The 20,608-nt window shown below is 42.4% G+C and overlaps 1 protein-coding gene across 1 annotated transcript in view; it reads left to right on the forward strand.

Moving 5' to 3' along the window:
* Positions 1-20,608, forward strand: part of RBM25 (RNA binding motif protein 25) — a 55,163-nt gene that overhangs the window by 7,971 nt on the left and 26,584 nt on the right. Inside the window, exons 4-6 of the mRNA XM_025391241.1 lie at positions 1,937-2,104; positions 8,009-8,066; positions 12,026-12,186. Coding sequence (XP_025247026.1) covers positions 1,937-2,104; positions 8,009-8,066; positions 12,026-12,186 — 387 coding nt within the window. The remainder of the gene's footprint in view (positions 1-1,936; positions 2,105-8,008; positions 8,067-12,025; positions 12,187-20,608) is intronic.

Raw genomic sequence — 20,608 nt, forward strand, 5'->3', positions numbered from 1 at the left:
GCCCAGGCTGGATTGCAGTGGCCGGATCTCGGCTCACTGCAAGCTCCGCCTCCCGGGTTCACGCCATTCTCCTGCCTCAGCCTCCGGAGTAGCTGGGACTACAGGTGCCCGCCACCACGCCCGGCTAGTTTTTTGTATCTTTTGGTAGAGACGGGGTTTCACCGTGTTAGCCAGGATGGTCTCGATCTCCTGACCTCGTGATCCGCCCGTCTCGGCCTCCCAAAGTGCTGGGATTACAGGCTTGAGCCACCGCGCCCAGCCTCCAAGCGATTTTTATCTTAGTTTTCTCTGTCTTCTAGTGTGGTATGTTCAAGCTTTGTAAGACTTCACTAAAACCTTTCTTCTGCTGAAATGCTCTCATTCATTATTTTCTTCTTGAACCTTAATTGAATGTGGAGAACCTTAATTCTCCACATTCATCAAATCTTCTGAGCATTACAAGCACCTTTGTTAAGAATGCTGCTGTACTGTAGCACATGAATAGATAATAACTCTCTTAACTTTTATTTGGAATTCTACGAGGGAGGGTAGGTTTCTTTATTTTCAGTGTCTTTTAATATCTGGGTTTTGAAAAGGGATGAGGACTGTTATTCTTGGTAAAAGGGAGAGAGGAATTACGTGGGCAAATGAGAACCTGCTGTGAGGCCGACCACTAAGAAGATGTGGTTCTGCAGCCAAAGGGGAGTTCAGCTTTTCTTGCCTTGGACACCAAGAGTTGGGCCATGTTTGAAAGCCTCAGGCATGTACTCTTCCTCCTTGTATTTCAGGCTAGAGAAAGCTAGAATTAGGAGTGGAGCAGCTCTCCCATTTCACCACTGTTTATTCGGTGCCTCCTGAGGGTGCTTGCTGAATTCAGTGTCAAGTACAAAGATGTGTTTCTTCCCCGGGAAAGTTGAACGTCATGAAGGGAAAATAAGATAGCATAAATAACTGATAAAAGGCAAAATATGGGGGAGAGTGCTGTGGAGTATTTGAATATCCTGCTAGAGGATTAGCATGGATAATTGAAAGTTGCTTTTATATTAGTACTGAGAGTAAAATTATGAAAAAAACTTCTGGATATATTTGATAATTTTAAATGTTTTATGTATTTTTTTGTTGGGTTGGGGGGCGGTGGGGCAGTGGGGCGGAGTTTCTCTCTTGTTGCCTAGGCTGGAGTGCAATGGTGGCATGGCTCACTACATCCTCTGCCTCCTGGGTTCAGCGATTCTCCTGCCTCAGCCTCCCGAGTAGCTGAGCTTACAGGTGTGCGCCACCACGCCCGGCCAATTTTTTATATTTTTAGTAGAGACGAGGTTTCACTTTGTTGGTCAGACTGGCCTCAGGTGATCCGTCTGCCTTGACCTCCCAAAGTTCTGGGATTACAGACATGAGCCACCACACTTGGCCTAAGGCATAAATTTTAAATGTTTAAGACATAGGCCAGGATCGCCTGAGACCAGGAGTTCAAGACCATCCTCGCCAACATGGTGAAACCCTGTCTCTACTAAAAATACAAAAAATTATCTAGGCGTGGTGGCACACATCTGTAATCCCAGCTACTTGGGAGGCCGAGGCAGGAGAGTCCCTTGAACCCAGGAGGCGGAGGTTGCAATGAGCTATTATGCCACTGCACTCCAACCTGGGCGACAGAGCGAGATTCCGTTTCAGAAAATAAAAATAAAAATTATATCTTAAACATAACAAAGTTTTCTTGGTTATTTTTGTTTCTTTTTTAAGAAGAAAGGTAATCTAGTAGTAGAGGTTTATTTGTCACAAATAAGTTTGCATTAATGAAATGTGCTATGCACTGTAGGAGTTTTAGAAGTGTACAAGCATGCAGAGCTTAAATAATGTGCTATATATATTTATTTAATCCTGATGTTTTTAGCCTAATGTTAATTGGGGTAGGAAATTTAATTGCTGAATCAATTTTTATTTCGTTTCTTCACCTTAGGTCTTAGTACCCACTGTGTCTATGGTTGGAAAGCATTTGGGCGCAAGAAAGGATCATCCAGGCTTAAAGGCTAAAGAAAATGATGAAAATTGTGGTCCTACTACTACTGTTTTTGTTGGCAACATTTCCGAGAAAGCCTCAGACATGCTTATAAGACAACTCTTAGCTGTAAGTTAAACTGTTTATTTTTCATTAAAAATTTTCTTATTATTCTACATTTCAAACTTAAGCAGAAAGAGGACTTTCAGTGATTGCTTTTTATTATAAAAAATTCAATCCTGCAGCAAAGGTGAAAGTAGTACAGTGAACACATTTGTATTCTTTTCCTAGATTCATCAGTGAACATGTTTAGATACTTTATGTACACATGTGTACCACACACACTTTTTTCTTGGATAATTTGGAAGTAAATTGTGACATGACATTTTACCTGTGAATCCTTCATTTATCTCCTAAGAGCAAGGACATTCTGCGACATAATCACAATGCCACTATCACATATGAAATTTGGCCCGGTGCAGTGGCTTTTGCCTGTAGTTGTAATCCCAGTCCTTTGCGAGGCTGAGGCAGGAGGATCTCTTGAAGCTAGGAGTTCGAGACCAGCCTGGGCAATATACCGAGACACATCTTTACAAAAAATTAAAATATAATAGCGCCAGATGCAGTGGCTCATGCCTGTAATCCCAACACTTCAGGAGGCTGAAGTGGGTGGATCATTTGTGGTCAGGAGTTCGAGACCAGCCTGACCAACGTGGTGAGACCCCATCTTTACAAAAAATACAAAAATTAGCCAGGTGTGGTGGCGTGTGCCTGTAATCCCAGCTACTTGGGTGGCTGAAGCAGGAGAATCCCTTGAACCCGTGAGATGGAGGCTGCAGTGAGCTGAGGTCGTGCCACTGCACTCCACCTTGGGTGACAGAGTGAGACTCCATCTCAAAAAAATAATGATAATAATTAAAAAATAAAAATAAAAAGCCAGGTGTAGTGATGCACGCCTGTAGTCCTAGCTGTTCAGAATCTGAGGTGGGAGGATTGCTTGAGTCTAGGAGTTCAAGGCTGCAGTAAGCTATGATCTTGTAATTGCACTCCAGTCTGAGCAAGAGAGTCTCTAAAACAAAAAAAAAAATACAAAATTGATATAGTATTATTAACTAATACACATGTAGTTCATATTTAATTTTCCCAGTAATGACCATAATATTAATAGTTGTTTTATTTTTCATCCATGATCCAATGAAAGATTTTTATGTACTTTTGAGACAGATTTGCTCTGTCACACAGGCTGAATGCAGTGAGATCTCGGCTCACTGCAAACTCTGCCTCCTGTATTTAAGCGATTCTCATGCCTCGGCCTCCCGAGTAGCTGAGATTACAGTCATGTGCCATGACACCTGGCTCATTTTTGTGTTTTTTGTACAGACAAGGTTTTGCCATGTTGCCCAGACTTGTCTTGAACTCCTGGCCTCAAGCAAATCGCCTGCTTTGACTTCCCAAAGTGTTGAGATTACATGCATGGGCCACCACACCTGGCGTGGATTAATATTTTGAGACTGTGTGAGTCGTTTTCCCCAGCGACCTTAAACAATGATTTTAGCATCCAATGATGATTGACTGATTCCTTTTAAAGTTTTATTCTGAGCTTGAATACTAATAAGTTGTTTAAATTTGATAAACTTGTTGATTCACTTTTTTAACCTTAGTTTTTAAGATTTTATCTTGATGGCCGGGCACAGTGGCTCATGCCTGTAATCCCAGCACTTTGGAAGGCCGAGGCGGGCAGATTACGAGGTCAGGAGATCGAGACCATCCTGGCAAACACGGTGAAACCCTGTCTCTACTAAAAATACAAAAAAAAAAAAAAAAAAATTAGCCCGATGTGGTGGCGGGTGCCTGTAGTCCCAGCTTCTCGGGAGGCTGAGGCAGGAGAATGGCGTGAACCTGGGAGGCGGCAGAGCTTGCAGCGAGCGAATCACGCCACTGCACTCCAGCCTGGGCGACAGAGCGAGACTCCGTCTCAAAAAAAAGATTTTATCTTGATGATAAATGTACATTGTTAAGTGAAATAATGCTGAATGATTGTATAATAAAATAAGGCCAGGGTGCGGTGGCTCACACCTGTAATCTCAGCACTTTGGGGGGGCCAAGGCGAGCGGATCACTTGAGGTCAGGAGTTTGAGACCAGCCTCGACCAACATGGTGAAACACCATCTCTACTAAAAATACAAAAATTAGCCGGGCATGTTGTGGGTGCCTGCAATCCCAACTACTAGGGAGGCTGAGGCAGGGGAATCATTTGAACCTGGGAGGCGGAGGTTGCAGTGAGCTGAGATGGCGCCACTGCACTCCAGCCTGGGCGACAAAGTTAGACTTTGTCTCACGCACAAAAAAAGGATTTTGGAAGAATGACTATATTCCGCACTGAGAGGACTTGCAAATACGTCATTCTTCATCTATATCCCAGAGTCCTGTGTAGGTTCTCTGTAAGGACAGGACCAGGGTTATCAACCTGTGGTTCAGCTCATGAGTAGTTCAGTATGAGTCCTGCAGTCTTGTCATCCTCTGGAAATATTGTTACCTTCTCTCCTTATGCCCCTCTGAGATGCTGGGCAATTATTTTATACCATTCATGATTCTTGCTTCAGCTCTTCATATTTAAGAAATTCCTGTTCTTTTAGGAAACTGGATCTCCTGGGCACTCTCTCAGTTTTAATTAACTGGTCTGAGGATGTTTCCGGTTTTTCAGTTTCATTTTCTTCCTTTACTTCCATGGGATTTTTGGTAATTTCAGTCTGAAGCCCGACTCCATTTTCATTCCTGAGTTTTCTCCTGGGGTTCTTTTCACTGCAGCCATAAGGCCTAATCTGGGGTCTGCAGAGAACTAGCACTAACTCTGCTCTGATGGAATTCAGGAAAGTCAGAAGGTACTGGAGTATAGAAATATGTTTGCTCCTGTCTGCTTCTGGAAGTCTCTGTTTTGCAATGTTATTACCGCTAATGTTTTCTCCCTAGGTGTATGTGTAAAGATTCTCATCACATATTCTCATAGAAGTGCAGTTTCTGAGTCTTAGGGCATGCTTATCTGCAGCTTTACAAGATAATTCCACACCAATTTATTTATACTTACTGCAGCAGTGTTATGTCCAAGTTTCTATTCTTATACATCTTTTTTAACAGTGGGGGTTTATTTAGACTTTTACATTGTGTTGTGAAGTACCTTATTCCTATTTAAATATGCCTTTTTTATTGTTCTTTCTACATAATTTTGGTATTATCTGTTGACATAGTAGCTTGAGGCCTAAACTGTTAAAGGCCTCAATCTCCCTTCCCCAGCTTCCTTATAGGTGTTACAAGATGGTGAACCTGTTATGTTAATAAGTGTTATTATGTAAATAGTTTTAGCAGAACTAGGTCATGTGCTCTCATTGCATTTTCTTTCTTTTCTTTTTTTTGAGATGGAGTCTCACTCTGTTATCCAGGCTGGAGTGCAGTGGCATGATCTCAGCTCACTGCAACCTTGCCATCCAGGGTTCGAGCAATTCTCCTGCCTCAGCCTCCCAAGTAGCTGGGATTATGGACCCCTGCTACCATACCTAGCTAATTTTTGTATTTTCGGTAGAGACGGGGTTTCACCATGTTTGCCAGGCTGGTCTGGAACTGTTGACCTCCAGTGATCTGCCTGCCTCAGCCTCCCAAAGTGCTGGGATTACATGCATGAGCCACTGTGCCTAGTCCATTTTTTGTTTATTTTCATATTTTATTTTTGAGACAGAGTCTAGCTCTGTTGCCCAGACTGGAGTGCAGTGGTGCAATCTCTGCTCACTGCAACCTCCACCTCCTGGGTCAGTGATTCTTCTGCCTCAGCCTCCTGAGTAGCTGGGATTACAGGCACCTGCTACCACGTCCGGCTAATTTTTGTATTTTTAGCAGAGACGGGGTTTCACCATGTTGGCCAGACTGGTCTCGAGCTTTTGACCTCAAGTGATCTACCCACCTGGGCTTCCCAAAGTGTTGGAATTCTTTTCCCTTCTTTTCTAGAGCCCCTCCTGTCAGGTCCCTTTGTTTGTCTCATGTGTTCTGGTTCCTCTAAGTCTACTTTTATCCTTGGAGTTTTTCTGTCTTTTCTAGTATTCCCCTTATTGCTCTCCTGAGTTGGATGGTTTGGATCCTCTATCTTGCTTGTGCCGACACATAGTAGCTCCTGTTATACTGGGATGATACATCCTTTATATACGATGTACATGGTATTTATAGGTGTGTGGTTGGTAACTTTTCTGAATCTAAATCTGAAGTGCTTTTTATTTTGATTATTCATGTGGTCAGTAGTTTACCTGGATATAGAATTCTATGTTGAAGCTTATTTTCCTCACATTGAAGGTGTTGCCTTAAGGTGTTATAGCATCTAATGATGGTTTTCAGAAGTCCCGTATCATTCTGAATGTTCTTTGTATGTGACCTGTTTTTCTCTGGAATGCCTCTACTAGTGTGGATTTGACTGATTGCAGGTTTTCCTAATTGTGTGAAATTCTTCGAATGTTTATTTGATTTTCTTACTTTTATATCATTGTGTTGGTCACTTACTTGGTGGGCCATTTCGTTCTGGAGATTTTTTTCAGGAGAAATTTTTGGGCTATTTGAGAATTGTTTTTACTGTCTTTCTTCAGGAACTCTGGATGTTGAACTTCCAGGTTTGACCTATGTGTTTTTGATTTCCTGTTTTCCATCTCCTACTCTTTTGTACGGGTTCTTGGGATTTGTCCTTAACTTTACCTTCCAGATTTCCATTGAAGTATTTATTTTTAATGCTGTGTTTCAAGTTTCCATTGGTTTTCTCTTGTTCTCTGAAGATTTCTCACCTACACCCTCCCTCTGTCTTTTTTTAACCGGGTAGAACCTTATTTTATTTTTCTTTTTTAAGACAGTCTGGTTCTGTTGCTCAGGCTGGAGTGCAATTGGCATGATTACAGCTCACTGCAGCCTCGATTTCCTGGGCTCAAGCCATCTATCTGCCTCATCCTCCTGAGTAGCTGGGACCACTGGTGTGTGCCACCACGCCTTCCTAATTTTTTTATTTTTGTAGAGACGGTGTCTCCCTATGTTGCCCAGGCTGGTCTTGAACTCCTGTGCTCAAGCAATCCTTCCACATCAGCCTCCCAGAGTGTTGGCATTATAGACATGAGCCACACCTGGCTGCTTTTATTTTTAAAGTATAATAGTGTCCCACCTTCAGATAACCTGCCCTCCTTCACATTTTGGAATATTTCTCTTTATTTTACAGAAAGTTGTTTTTGTTTATAAAGTCTTGTGTATTTGCATTTTCTTTTCCCAAGTTATTTTTGCATACTGTATCAAGCGTTTTCCCATGTTAAAAATCTTTGATGACTGGGCGCAGTGGCTCACGCCTGTAATGCCAGCACTTTGGGAGGCTTAGGCGGGTGGATCACGAGGTCAGGAGTTCGAGACCAGCCTGGCTAATATGGTGAAACCCCATCTCTACTTAAAAAAAAAAATAGCCAAGTGTGGTGGTGCATGCCTGTAGTCCTAGCTACTCAGGAGGCTGAGGCAGAAGAATCGCTTGAACCTGGGAGGTGGAGGTTGCAGTGAGCCGAGATCGTGCCACTGCACTCCAGCCTGGGTAACAGAGCGAGACTCCATCTCAAAAGAAAAAAAAATCCTTTATAAATACATACATTTTGTTTCAAAACGTTTCTTTCTAGGTTCATAATATTTACTTAAATTTATTAGAGTTTGTTTTAACCATTCTACTTTTAGGCATTTAGGTTTACGTGTTTATTTTGTTAGGATAAGTAGTGATGCGAAACTTTTAATTTAATAAAAGGTAAACAATTCTGCAAATGAAGCATCAGTAAGAATTTACATTTTTCTTTAAATGATTTGTTGTTGATTTCTTTCATGTGATAGGTTTGTGGGAATTGCAAACATTTTCACAAATGTAGTTCCTGGTTTTTTATTTTATGCTTTTTACCCCTAGTAGAAATATAGTTTTGCTTTTAGTTACATTAAAAATTATTTTGTTAAATGGTGGCAACCTTTTTGTTTTGTTTTCTTTTTAAGAAATGTGGTTTGGTTTTGAGCTGGAAGAGAGTACAAGGTGCTTCCGGAAAGCTTCAAGGTATGTCATTTTTTTCCTTATTTGCTGAAATCACTTTAACAAACTGTGTGCTTACATCACTTTGAATGACTTACTCTCATTGTCTTTATTGGTGAGACTTATTTTATTAGCACTCTTTGTGCTCTTTTTTATTGAAATAGGGTTAAAAGGCAGTTTGGGAAAATATTGGCTGAGAATTGAGATCTGAAGGAGGAAAAAGGTAACAGGAAAGGAAAAAATTAAAATTGCTCAATTTAACTGGTTTCTTGTGCTTTCCAAAGTTTCTTGTCTCAAGAAATGACTGCATGATCAAGATGGAACAATTAGAAGTTAGTGTTAGTAAGGGAGAAGAAGAGACAATCATGGTTTGTTAACTTTTTTTTTTTTTCTTTTGAGACCTACTCTCACTCTGCACCCAGGCTGGAGTACAGTGGTGTGATCTTGGCTCACTGCATCCTCTGCCTCCTGGGTTGGAGCAGTTCACCTGCTTCAGCCTCCTGAGTAGCTGGGAATACAGGTGTGCGCCACCATGCCTGGCTAATTTTTGTATTTTTAGTAGAGACGGAGTTTCACCATGTTGGCCAGGCTGGTCTCAAACTCCTGACCTCAGATGATCCACCCAACTTGACCTTCTAAAATGCTGGGATTACAGGCAGGAGCCACCACACCTGGCCTCAAATGTCAATTTTTAAAATAGTTCATTTGATTCAGGATCTATATGAAGTCCACACATTGCAACTAGTTGGCAATTTGTTTTAAGTCTCCTAATATTTTATTATTAGCACCATCCTCTAACCAACTGAGCTAACTGACCATACTCTTAATATTTTAAATTATTCTATTTCTAATTTCCTTGCAGTTTATTTGTTGAAGAAACTGGGTCATTTGTGCAATAGTATTTTTTAAGTCGAGTTTTGCTGAATGCAGCTCCAGTACTATAATTTGCCATTAATCTATCCTCTGTATTTTCTGTAAAGTGGTCACTAGTTGTACTTGATGTGTGTTGTGTGGTGTTTTGGTTTTTTTTTTTTTTTTTTGGAGACGGAGTTTTGCTCTTCTTGCCCAGGCTGGAGTGCAATGGTACAATCTCAGCTCACTGCAACTTCCACCTCCTGGTTTTAAGCAGTTCTCCTGCCTCAGCCTCCCGAGAAGCTGGGATTATAGGCATGTGCCACCATGCCCGGCTAATTTTTTATTTTTAGTAGAGATGGGGTGTCTCCTTATTGGTCAGGCTGGTCTCGAACTCCCAACCTCAGGTCATCTGCCTGCCTCAGCCTCCCAAAGTGCTGAGATTAGAGGCAGGAGCCACCGCTCCCGGCTACTATGTTATTTGAAATGCAGTCTCGCTCTGTTGCCCAGGCTGGAGTGCAGTGGCGCGATCTTGGCTCACTACAACCTCCGCCTCCCGGGTTTAAGCAATTCTCCTGCCTCAGCCTCCTGCGTAGCTGGGATTACAGGCACCTGCCACCGTGCCCGGCTAATTTTTGTATTTTTAGTAGAGACGGGGTTTCACCATATTGGTCAGGCTGGTCTTGAGCTGCTGACCTCATGATGCGCCCATCTCAGCCTCCCAAAGTGCTGGAATTACAGGTGTGAGCCACTGCTCCCGGCCTCATCAGTAGTATGTTTTGAAGAATTCTGTCATTCTTTCATTGAGGAACAAATCTTTTTCATGTATTAGTAGAATGCTTCTCTATAGAGAAAGTTGCCCCTGCATCTACTATTTGGTAACTTAGAGGCATTTTTGTTGTTCTTGAGATGGAGTTTTTTGCTCTTGTTGCCCAGGCTGGAGTGCGATGGCACCATCTCAGCTCACTGCAACTTCCGCCTCCTGGGTTCAAGCGATTCTCTTGCCTCAGCCTCCTGAGTAGCCGAGGTTACAGGCGCCCACCACCACGCCTGGTTAATTTTTTGGTTTTTTTGGTAGAGGCGGGATTTTGCCATGTTTGCCAGGGAAGTCTTGAACACGTGACTTCAGGTGATCCATCCACCTCAGTCTCCCAAAGTGCTGGGATTACAAGCTTGAGCCACCATGCCTGGCATAGAGGCATATTTAATACAGAAAAGGCAGGATAAATGCCCTAGCTTTCTTTCTTAAAACAATGAGTTGGTATCCTCAGCATTCTCTAGCAGTAACTGATTTTCTTTTTTCTTTTAAATTATTGTGAACTTACGAATTGAAGCATATTTAGTGTTACTGTATTTAATGTGGATTCTTTGTAGTTATTATCACCATTAAAACTTAACTTAAATTGTCTCTGCACTTTATACATCTCCAGTGGTTTTGACATGACCCTGAACGCCTCTGACAGCTGCTTTGTTATCTGGTATGACAATTTGTTCCAAGGTCATCTAGTATAATAGTGTTTTGGCCCCAGACTTAGAATCAGCCATTTCTCCAGGGGAAATTGTTTTGAAGATCACGATCTGGGCACGAGGTGCACTCGTATTAACAGTGGTTTGGGATGGGCATGGTGGCTCATGCTTGTAATCCCAGCACTTTGGGAGACTGAGGCAGGCGGGTCAAGAGATTAAGACCATCCTGGCCAACATCTCTACTAAAAATACAGAAATTAGCTGGATGTGGTGGCGCGCGCCTGTAGTCTGAGCTACTCAGGAAGCTGAGGCAGGAGAATTGCTTCAACCCAGGAGGCAGAGTTTGCAGTGAGCTGAGATCGCACCACTACACTCCAGCCTGGCGACAGAATGAGACTCCGTCTAAAAAAAATTAAAAAGCAGTGATTTGGTGTTTGCTTTTAGATTTTTCCAGTGTATACTAATTCAGATTAAGGACTAAAAGGTTTTTATTTAACCTGTTCTGTCATATATCTGTATCTCCTTTTTCCCCACACTGAGTTCCCTGAGTTTCAAGGCCATTGGGGATGATAGAATATTAATTACTGAGTTGCTTTATCTCACATTGCACATAGAACAGTTTAAGACTAACCATTGGCACTATCACCAGCAATATGATCATTTTAAATTACTTTTCCTTTTTTTGAGACAGGATCTCTCTCTATTGCCCAGGCTGGAGTGCAGTGGGGGCAATCTCAGCTTACTGCAACTTCTGCCTCCTGGGTTCAAGCAGTTCTCCTGCCTCAACCTCCCTAGTAGCTGGGACTACAGGCATGCGCCACCACACCCAGCTAGGTTTTGTATTTTTAGTAGAGACAGGGTTTCACCATGTTGGCCAGGCTGGTCTGGAACTCCTGATCTCAGGTAATCCGCCTGCCTCTGTCTCCCAGAGTGCTGGGATTACAGGTGTGAGCCACTGTGCCCGGCCTGAAGGTACTTTTTTGAGGGGCATATCTGTTTGTCTTTATGGTATAGCATGCTGAAAATGTTATAGTCAAATTTACTATTTTAATATCAGTAGTTTTTTTCTGTTTCATGTCATTATATACATGTTTAGATTTATTTGATTTTATTTTCAATTTGTTGGTTGCCCTTAGATTTAATTTTGTTTTAATATCTCTGTTAAAGTCATCTTAATAGCGAGATTGACTAGTTATAAAAGGAAATAGATATAAGCAAAATAGGTAACTAGGATACAAGATCACTAATTCTGTAATTTAACATCTCAGAATTGAAAAGTGCATTGTTTATGTTCCTGTAGTCTGTTCTTATTTGTGGCTGTTTGGAAGTCTAGATAGGGTGAATTTATGAAATAATCGACTTCCTTTAATCATGAATTTCATTGACTCTGCTAAGTATTTTATCAGAGCTTCTAATGAGTATCAGTTTGTCTGATTTGAGTTTTTCTTCCTGTCCTCTGTTTTTTTCCCTTTTTTCCCTCTTTGGTTGTTTGAGGGTACTAAAAGTGAAATGGTTATCAAAAGGAATTTGTGGACAGGAGTGGAATTATGAATTGAGTGGTCTTTGTATTAAAACATTTGGACTCTAGTAATTCTACTTTTCCATAATTTTTTTTCTTTTGTAAGTGGATTGATATTTGACTAATTGTTTTCATCCATTGCTAGCCTTTGGATTCTGTGAGTACAAGGAGCCAGAATCTACTCTCCGTGCACTCAGATTATTACATGACCTGCAAATTGGAGAGAAAAAGCTACTCGTTAAAGTTGATGCAAAGACAAAGGCGCAGCTGGATGAATGGAAAGCGAAGAAGAAAGCTTCTAATGGGGTATGTTTTCTGTCGGGGTATCTTTTCTAGGCCAGGCTGTGCTATTTCAGTGTAATGCTTCTCATTATAAATGAATCTAATATGGGGCTTCAAAAGATCATAATGTATGTGCTTGTGGCTTAAATGTCGGAGGGTATTTGATAGTTTGTAGTTATTTTAAGTCTTATCTACCCATAGTGGGTGGATGACTGTTGGTTTGCTTGTTCCAGGTTGGGATGAAAGTAGTAAGGGAGGCTGGACAAGGTTAACTTGCCAGAGAAAACACTGGTACAGACTATTCCAAACAGAGCTAATTCATTAAGGCAGCTTTGTAAGTAAGTACAAAATATATTTCAACCTACACAATTTTTCTTAGTTTCCCTCTCTTTTAGAAGTACACCAACTCTAAAATGAATGAAACTCTGATTACTTGCCTTAGCTTGGGGGATTTATTCAAGCTATGCTAAGTGAAGCTAAAATAAAGGACATGGTTGTATATTGTATTGTAATGTATACATTATTACTCCCTCAACAAAGTGAAACATAGCTAAAACTTGAGTATATATTTCCTTCATTTCTCTTCTTAGTTCCTTTTTGGCATCTCATGCTGAACAAATGCAAAATAGATTTATTATTGCCTTCTCCCAACACAAAACCAGAAGTGTCTTTCGCTGTCATGAAATTTTTATTATCTTTCAAAATAGAAATTGCTTTCTGGGCCTGGCGCGGTGGCTCATGCCTGTAGTCCCAGCATTTTGGGAGGCCGAGACTGGCGGATCACGAGATCAGGAGATCAAGACCATCCTGACTAACATAGTGAAAGCCGGTCTCTACTAAAAATAGAAAAAATGAGCCGGGCATGGTGGCAGGCACCTGTAGTCCCAGCTACTTGGGAGGCTGAGGCAAGAGAATGGCGTGTACCCAGGAGGCGGAGCTCACAGTGAGCCAAGATCACGCCACTGCGCTCCAGCCTGGGTCACTGCACTCCAGCCTGGGTGACAGAGCGAGACTCTGTCTCAAAAAAAAAATAAAAAGAGAAAGAAAGAAAGAAATCACTTTCTGCTGGGCGTGGTGGCTCATGCCTGTAATCCCAGCACTTTGGGAGGCAGAGGCAGGCGGATCACCTGAGGTCAGGAGTTCGAGACCAGCCTGGCGAACGTGGCAAAACCCTGTCTCTACTAAAAATACAAAAAATTAGCCTAGCATTGTGGCGGTTGCCTGTAATCACAGCAACCCGGAGGCTGAGGCAGGAGAATCGCTTGAACTGGAGAGGTGGAGTTGCAGTGAGTTGAGATCGAGCCATTGTATTCCAGCCTGGGCAACTAGAGCGAAACTCTGTCTCCCTGCTGCCAAAAAAGAAAAAAGAAATACCTTTCATGTCCCCTCCAAGTCCTTTGTTTTTAAAAAAAAAAAAAAAAAAAAAAACCAAACCCAAAAAGCCCACAAAATGAAGCAAAGTATAAATAAGCAATTAAATGCCACCTATAATCCCATCATCATAAGTAACACTAGATAGTTTGGATGTATGTTCTTCTGGACATTTTTCTGTGTATGAATGTAGTTTTTTTCTTTTTTGACACAGAGTGTCTCTGTCGTTCAGGCTAGAGTGCAGTGGTGTAATCTTGGCTTACTACAACCTCTGCCTCCCGTGTTCAGGTGATTCTCCTGCCTCAGCCTCCTGAGTAGCTGGCGTTACAGGCATCCGCCACCACATTCAGCAAATTTTTGTATTTTTAGTAGAGATGGGGTTTCACCATGTTGGCCAGGCTGGTCTGGAACTCCTGACTTCAAGTAATCTGCTCTCCTTGGCCTCCCAAAGTGCTGGGATTACAGGTGTGAGCCACCATGCCTGGCCAAATGTAGATTTTTGGTTGTTTTTTGGTGGTTTTTTTTTGAGATGGAGTCTCACTCTCTTGCCCAGGCTGGAGTGCAGTGGCGTGACCTCAGCTCACTGCAACCTCCACCTCCCAGATTCAAGTGATTCTCCCTCCACAGCCTCCCAAATAGCTGGGATTACAGGCGCCTGCCACCAGGCTTGGCTCAGCTGCTTTTTCTGTTTTCACTATGTAGGTGAGGCTGGTCTTGAACCTTAGGCGATCCGCCTGCCTCGGCCTCTCAAAGTGCTGGGATTACGTGCAAGCCACTCTGCCTGGCCAGCATTGCCTGTATTTCTAAAACAAGTATAATTTTATCACACTCTTGCTTATTATGTGAGACCCATCCTTAATGATTTTAGATTTCTTACAGAAAAAAGACCCCCCCCCCCGCCTTTTTTTTTTTTTTCTGACTCCGTCTTGCCCTGTCGCCCAGGCTGGAGTGCAGTGGCAAAATCTTGGCTCACTGCAACCTCCACCTCCTGGGTTCAGGTGATTCTCCTGCTTTGGCCTACCAAGTAGCTGAGTTTATAGGCACCCGCCACCACCCCTGGCTCATTTTTATATTTTTAGTAGAGGTGGGATTTCTCCATGTTTTCCAGGCTGGTCTTGAACTCCTGACCTCAGGTGATCCACCTGCCTTGGCCTCCCAAAGTGCTGGGATTACAGGCGTGAGCCATGGTGCCCGGCATAAAGCCCATATTTTTAGGATGACATTCAAGGCTCGCTCCAGCCCACCATTCTAACTTCCTTCTTTCCTCCTCTGCACATACTACTGCATGTACCTCCACAATCTTCCTTTTTGCTTTGCTGGCATCTCATGTCTTTGTTCCCTATCCAAGCTCCCTGTTGAAATTCTATCCATACTTATAATTAACATGTCCCTTGATTAATATAGACTTTATCAGCCTACCCTCAGTTTCTCTCAGACAGAATTAAGTCCTCTGTTCCCGTATAAAGCAGATCTTTGTAGCTGTTTTAGTAAATATTGTTTATATGTCTCTCTCTTTCACAGCCCTTTGTTACCCATCTCATTCCCATATCCTCTTTCAACCCCCATCTCTGATTACAAATAGAAAGGGTGATAAGTTTGTGGGCTGTGTCTCTTTAATCTTGTACCTCAGCAGCACCTAGGACAGTGTCTTGCCTAAAGCAAGGACGGAATTAACATTTGTTAACAGTTGCTTATCTGTCAGTCTTACTATCCTTACCCTGCTTCATAAGGAAATTATATTTATATTTTATTTCAAATCAGTAATACTGCCTGTCACATCACTAAAACCTCAAAAAAACAGAAATGTTTGAAATAAGAATTTTCAGGTTTGCCTTGTTGTGATGACTGTATACTAACTAGTTAAAGGTATGGATTCATTACCTTCAAAGTGTTCTGATTTGCTAGGACTCACTGTTTTCTTGTGTTTAATCTTCGGTTTGTGAGGTCATTTAATTTGTAGCATTTGTAAATGTTATACTGAAAAACTCTGAAAATGAAATAAATCACTATACTACGTATTTTTATAAATAAGGAAAGGTGACTTGGCATTTCTTGCTTGCTTGCTTGCTTTTTTTGGGGTGAGGACAGAGTGTTGCTCTGTCACCCAGGCTCGAGTGTGGGGTGGTGTGATCTCTGCTCACTGCAACCGCCTATTCCCAGGCTCTAGTGATCCTTCTGCCTCAGCTGGGACTACAGGTATGTACTACCATACCTGCCTAAGTTTTATATTTTTTGTTGAGATGGGGTTTCACTGTGTTGTCCATGCTGGCCTTGAACTCCTGGACTTAAGTGATCCACCTACCTCAGCCTTCCAAAGTGCTAGGATTACAGGCAGGAGCCACTGTGCCCAAGAAATGTTGATTTCTTGTATAATCAACATTAGCCAGAGTAACCACACTTCAGATCTGTTTGTTGGTCTTCAGGAAAAGCAATATGTGTCTGGATGTGGTGGCTCACACCTGTAATCCCAGCACTTTGGGAGTCCGAGGTTGGAGGATCACCTGAGGTCAGGAGTTTGAAACCAGCCTGGCCAACATGGTGAAACCCTGTCTTTACTGAGAAAGAAATACAAAAATTAGCCGGATGTGGTGGCGCACACCTGTAATCCTAGCTACTTGGGAGGCTGAGGCAGGAAAATCACTTAAACCTGGGAGGCAGAAGTTGCAGTTAGCCGTGATTGCGCCACTGCAGTCCAGCTTGGGTGACAGAGTGAGACTCTGTCTCATGAAAAAGCGAAGTTACATGCAATAAAATCACACAGAAAAATTATTTTTAATAAAATGAAATTAAAACAGTTGACAGACATCAGTTATATGATTTATTGTTCCAACTGTATATGTGTATTTCTGAGTGCCCTTTGGCTTCTTGCCCAGTGGTACTTGAAGTCATAGGCTAAACATGGCATATTTTCCTAGTGTTAATTTTACTCAACAATATAGGTTAAAAAAGCATTCTATCTGATGTAAAAAATTTTTTTCAATAATGTAAGCAAATATTACTATATAGTGGAGTAGATTAGAGATTTGCCATGATTTTTTTTTTTAAGGGTGGTTTTGGGTGGAGGGAGGTAGGAAAGCCGGAGAGGAAAGATTGGAGGGAGGGAGCAGGCGGAGGGGGGAAGATGGTGGGTGCGAGATAGGTGGCCACTGGCGCCATGATTTTTCAGCATAAAAATATGACATGGTGATTGTTTTTTATTCTTGATCGTTGATTAGTTGGAGAAATTTAGAAGGCTGTTACTTAAGTAGAGGATAGGAGAACGAGACATTGAGAACCCTTTGTGTTGCTTTATTAGGCATTTTCCTCTGAGGCGGAAGAGAAAACAGTTCCGTATTTCTCATTGATTAAAAAGGAAACACGAGTTTGTCTAGGAGAGCAATATATTTTTCATGATCCAGAATTTTCTTTCTTTTTTTTTATGAGATGGAGTCTCGCTGTGTTGCCCAGGCTGGTGTCTACCTCCTGGGCTGGGCTTAAGCAGTTCTCCTGCCTCGGCCTTCCAAGGTGCTGGGTTTACAGGCATGAGCCACTGTGCCCAGCCATATTCAGAATTTTAAGAAGAATTTTGGACATGTATAAGATATCTTGTCAAACAACTTGACTGAACAGTTTAATGTAGATTTTGCAGAATTTACAGGAGTAAATTTTTTTCTTTCATTTCTTACTGACCTTTAGTAGTAAAAGTATTCTGTGTGAGGTGGCCATGCTAATTTAGTTCATGTCCTATTGCTTTCTGGCTGTCCAGCAAAAATAGCATAGGAGACAGTATATCTGCTTGTATGTCACAAGTCACAGTTAATTAACCATGTATTCAAGAATGAACACTGACAAGTGCTGGAAACACAGTTATTCTCTGGAAAGAACCTGTTAATAGAGGACAGCTGCTGCAGGTGAACATCTTTGTCTGGAAATTAGCCTAGTTGAGTCTACATTTTCTCAAAAGAAAGAACTCTGCATTTCCTTAAGTTTTTTTAAAAGGTTTGTACTTTGCATTCTAGAACTCATTGTCAAAGAATGAGCCCAGCAGAGCTGTTTAACTTCACAGCCACTAGCTTTACTATTGAAATTTTAATTTCTCTGAAAAGAACCAACTAGGTGGGCCATGTAAACATTACAGATAATCTATCAGCTTCCTATATGGCTGAATCCTTGACCTTTTGTTTCCCAGTATTACTGAATATGCTTTCTGGTTTCTCCCGTTTCGCCCTCCAAAGTCTCACTCTTGTCTCCCAGGCTGGAGTGCAACCTCCACCTCCTGGATTCAGGCAATTCTCCTGCCTCAACCTCTTGAGGAACTGGGAGTACAGGCACCCGCCACCACTCCTGGCTAATTTTTTGTATTTTTAGTAGAGATGGGTTTCTCCATGTTGGCTAGGCTAGTCTTGAACTCCTGACCTCAGGTGGTCCACCCACCTAGGCCTCCCAAAGTGTTGGGATTACAGGTGTGAGCCACCGCGCTCGGCCATCTGGTTTCTGAAGTATAAGAAAAAAACGGAAAATCAGAAAATTGTGTATGGTTGATATTCCAGAGATAGAGCTTTAGATGAAACTTGCCAGTCTGTGGAGTGTCTTTCTAACCTGATCATCTACCATAATCAGTTTTTTTTTTTTTTTTTAAATATTAGCAATCAGTTAAGATTTTTGGGTTAATAAACTTTTCTTCTAAAAATGTGAGTTAGTTAATTCCAAATGCTTTTATCTCTAATTCAGGTAAAATAGCCATATTGATATTTAAATTTTGGTTTACAGTGGAAACAATATAAACTCAATTTAGGGTTTATACGGATTTTTTTTTTTTTTTAAGGAGTCTCGCTGTGTCGCCCAGGCTGGAGTGCAGTGGTGCGATCTTGGCTCACTGTAGTCTCTGCCTCCCGGGTTCAAGTGATTCTCCTGCCTCAGCCTCCCAAGTAGCTGGGACCATGCCTGGCTATTTTTTTGTGTTTTTAGTAGAGACGGGGTTTCACTGTGTTAGCCAGGATGGTCTCCATCTCCTGACCTTGTGAGCCACTGCACCCGGCTGGGGAATTTTTGTGTTTTTTTAGTAGAGACGGAGTTTCACAATGTTGGTCAGGCTGGTCTCAAACTCCTGACCTTGTGATCCGCCCACCTCAGCCTCCCAAAATGCTGGGATTACAGGAGCGAGGTTTTTTTTGTGTGCGGCGGGGAGACAGTCTTGCTGTGTCTCCCAGCCTGGAAGGGAGCGGAGTGATCTCGGCTCACTGCAGTCTCCACCTCCTGGGTTCAAGCAGTTCTCCTGCGTCAGCCTCCCGAATAGCTGAGATTACAGGCACGTGTCACCATGCCCAGCTAATTTTTTTTAACTTTGGTAGAGATGGGGTTTCACCATGCTGGCCAGGCGGGTCTGGAACTCTTGACCTCGTGATCCGCCCGCCTTGGCCTCCCAAAGTGCTGGGATTGCAGGCGTGAGCCACCGTGCCCTGCCAAGTGGTTAGTTTTATAATAACACGTAATGCCTTATATTTAAGTTATCTGTGTCATAACCCATCTGTTACTCTGTATTGGTATAGCTTGAGGAAAAGAGCGCGTTTTTCAATTTGAATTTTACTCTAAGTGCAGCATTTTTCTCACCCTACGATCTTAAGAATTCGTTGCTGGGTGCGGTGGCTCACGCCTGTAATCCCAGGACTTTCAGAGGCCGAGGCGGGCGGAACATGATGTCAGGAGATCGAGACCATCCTAACACAGTAAAACCCCGTCTCTACTAAAAATACAAAAAAATTAGCTGGGCGTGGTAGCGGGCACCTGTAGTCCCAGCTACTCTGGAGGCTGAGGCAGGAGAATGGTGTGAAACCGGGAGGCGGAGCTTGCAGTGAGGTGATATGGTGCCACTGCACTCCAGCCTGGGCAACAGAGCAAGAAAAAAAAAAAAAAAAAGAATTGAGCAAATTAATTTAAGAAATAAAATGTTGGCCTAGCGCGGTGGCTCAAGCCTGTAATCCCAGCACTTTGGGAGGCCGAGACGGGCGGATCATGAGGTCAGGAGATCCAGACCATCCTGGCTAACCCAGTGAAACCCCGTCTCTACTAAAAAATACAAAAAACTAGCCAGGCGAGGTGGCGGGCGCCTGTAGTCAGCCCAGCTACACTGGAGGCTGAGGTAGAAGAATGGCGGAAACCCAGTAGGCGGAGCTTGTAGTGAGCTGAGATCCGGCCACTGCACTCCAGCTTGAACGACAGAGCGAGACTCCGTCTCAAAAAAAAAAAAAAAAAAGGAAGAAAGAAAGAAAATGTTTGTTGAATATATATCCATTGGAGACAGCTTTCAGAATGCTGGTGGTCAACTTACAAAGTTAGTGCTAAGTTACGTTGTTAAGGAGCCACAAGGCATGAAACTCACCTTGAATAGAGTTGCAGGAATTATGACCAAGAGCCAGGCATGTATGCACATGAGCATGGTTCTTGTATGTATCTGAAAATGTGCACAGTATATGTTTACCAATTAAGTCTTTAAAAACTTTGGGGCATGTACCACTATTGTAGCACATTAGAAGCCAACAATTTCCCCCACATAGAGGGAATAATCTAGACTTCTTAGAAAATAATAATAATTATTATTGAGATGGAGTTTCGCTCTTTTGCCCAGGCTGGATTGCAGTGGCGTAATCTCTGCTCACTGCAACCACTGCCTTCCGGTTTTAAGCGATTCTCCTGCCTCAGCCTCCCGAGTAGCTGGGATTATAGGCATGCACCACCGCACTCGGCTAATTTTTGTATTTTTAGTAGAGATGGGGTTTCAGCATGTTGGCCAGGCTGGTCTTGATTGAACTCCTGACCTCATGATCCAGCCCCCCTCGGCCTCCCATAGTGCTGGGATTACAGGAGTGAGCCCCACCACGCCTGGCCAGAAAATTACTGATAAAGACCTACAAATAGTTACTTTGATTCCTTCTTAGTGTATGGTTTCTATAAGTGGTATTCTTGCATTGTAAGAACTCGTAGAAACCAAATAGGAAATAAGCCATCATTTCAGCCCCTAAACTCCTGATTCTGGCATTTTGGTGTATTTAGCAATCTGATGTTTTTGTTTGTTTAATCTACATACAATTTTGTTTAT

The sequence above is a fragment of the Theropithecus gelada genome, chromosome 7b (assembly GCF_003255815.1).
Source record: "Theropithecus gelada isolate Dixy chromosome 7b, Tgel_1.0, whole genome shotgun sequence".
NCBI lineage: Eukaryota > Metazoa > Chordata > Mammalia > Primates > Cercopithecidae > Theropithecus > Theropithecus gelada.